Source organism: Anarrhichthys ocellatus, unplaced genomic scaffold, assembly GCF_004355925.1.
Source record: "Anarrhichthys ocellatus isolate YVR2014 unplaced genomic scaffold, GSC_Weel_1.0 scaffold47, whole genome shotgun sequence".
Taxonomy (NCBI): domain Eukaryota; kingdom Metazoa; phylum Chordata; class Actinopteri; order Perciformes; family Anarhichadidae; genus Anarrhichthys; species Anarrhichthys ocellatus.
The window spans coordinates 1,796,117-1,797,489 of NW_022280077.1; the positions used below are offsets into that span (position 1 = coordinate 1,796,117).

A 1,373-nucleotide genomic window follows, 5' to 3' on the forward strand; every position below is an offset into this window, starting at 1 on the left:
GTGTGTGTGTGTGTGTGTGTGTGTGTGTGTGTGTGTGTGTGTGTGTGAGAGTGAGCATCAGCCAAGACTTCCGCGCTCATTTGATAGCTCTGCATGCAAATGAAACCTCACAAACAAGTACACCGGGGCACGGGTCGGCACAGCTTTCCACTGGGAGAAATGTGACACTCTGAAGACCCAGAGTTTATAGTGTGTGAAAACACACAGCTGTGCTGTGTGTGGGAGTGAACCTGGCATTCTTTTGTTTATTTGACTTTAGTAGGTATGCAATCAACAATACCTGTGTGTGTGTGTGTGTGTGTGTGTGTGTGTGTGTGTGTGTGTGTGTTGCTGTGGGAGTGTTGCTGTGTGGGAGTGTTGTTGCTGTATCTTTTGCCGTCATTGGAGACTGCCCTGTGTCAGCTGCACGGTGCTAAATGCCACTCTGTTTTTCCCTTGCCGTGAAAGCACCTGCCACTTCAGTGTCTACCAGCTGAGGAATACACACACACACGCACTCACACACTCACCCACACACACAAAGGCAAGCCGCTTGAAGAGCACTTTTTCCTTACTTGGTAACAGAGTGGGGTATCCATTTGAACTCCCTCCCCTCCTTCTCTACTGCTCCATAATAAATCACATCTACTGTATGTACACACATTTAAATCAAGTTTCTGAGGGGAGTATTGACCAACAAATCTCATTCAGTTAGATTAAACTTCATGTCTGTAAATAACATGACAATAAACTCACTCCTGTTTTTTCTTTCTTCTTTCAGAATGAAGGCTCCTCCCTCTTTTTCCTGTGAACGTAGGATTTCACTGCAGCCTAGTGATGAGGTCGCCCCAGGGACAGCTGGACCACGCGCTGCAGTCGATGTCCTTTGACCTCTTTGCCGCCTTCGATGGTCACGGGGACGGCCATCACCACGGCAACACGGACACTTGACCCTTGCCCCAAATCTTCCCTCCGCTTTTCTCGGCACCAAAACATGCAGGTGCTAATGCTGGTGTTGTACTAGATTACTTAACAAATAACAAGAACTTAAACCGACTATTAACTCTAACCATCGATAGGTTACTATTTATCTCTGTGCATAGGCCTGCAAAATTGTTCTGCAGTATAATGTTGTTTTACTTCTTACTATTGTTATTAGTACCATTCATATACTTTCAACTGGTCTCTTGGCTTCAGCCAGTAGTTGCCAGATCCTCTCACCTGAAAACCTGTGAACCAAACCTGGAGAGCAAAGTGTGCACACACATACACGCAAAAAACCTTTTCATGCATACAGATTACATATATTTATTTATTTATTTATCATGTATGTATGCATTTAATGAAGTGTGTGTGTGTGTGTGTGTGTGTGTGTGTGTGTGTGTGTGTGTGTG

At 44.9% G+C, this 1,373-nt stretch overlaps 1 protein-coding gene across 1 annotated transcript in view; it reads left to right on the top strand.

Moving 5' to 3' along the window:
• irs2b (insulin receptor substrate 2b) overlaps positions 1-1,353 on the top strand; it is an 11,045-nt gene extending 9,692 nt beyond the window's left edge. Inside the window, exon 2 of the mRNA XM_031869577.1 lies at positions 761-1,353. Within this exon, the coding sequence (XP_031725437.1) occupies positions 761-765 (5 nt within the window). The 3' untranslated portion in view covers positions 766-1,353. The remainder of the gene's footprint in view (positions 1-760) is intronic.
• The last annotated feature ends 20 nt before the right edge of the window (positions 1,354-1,373 follow it).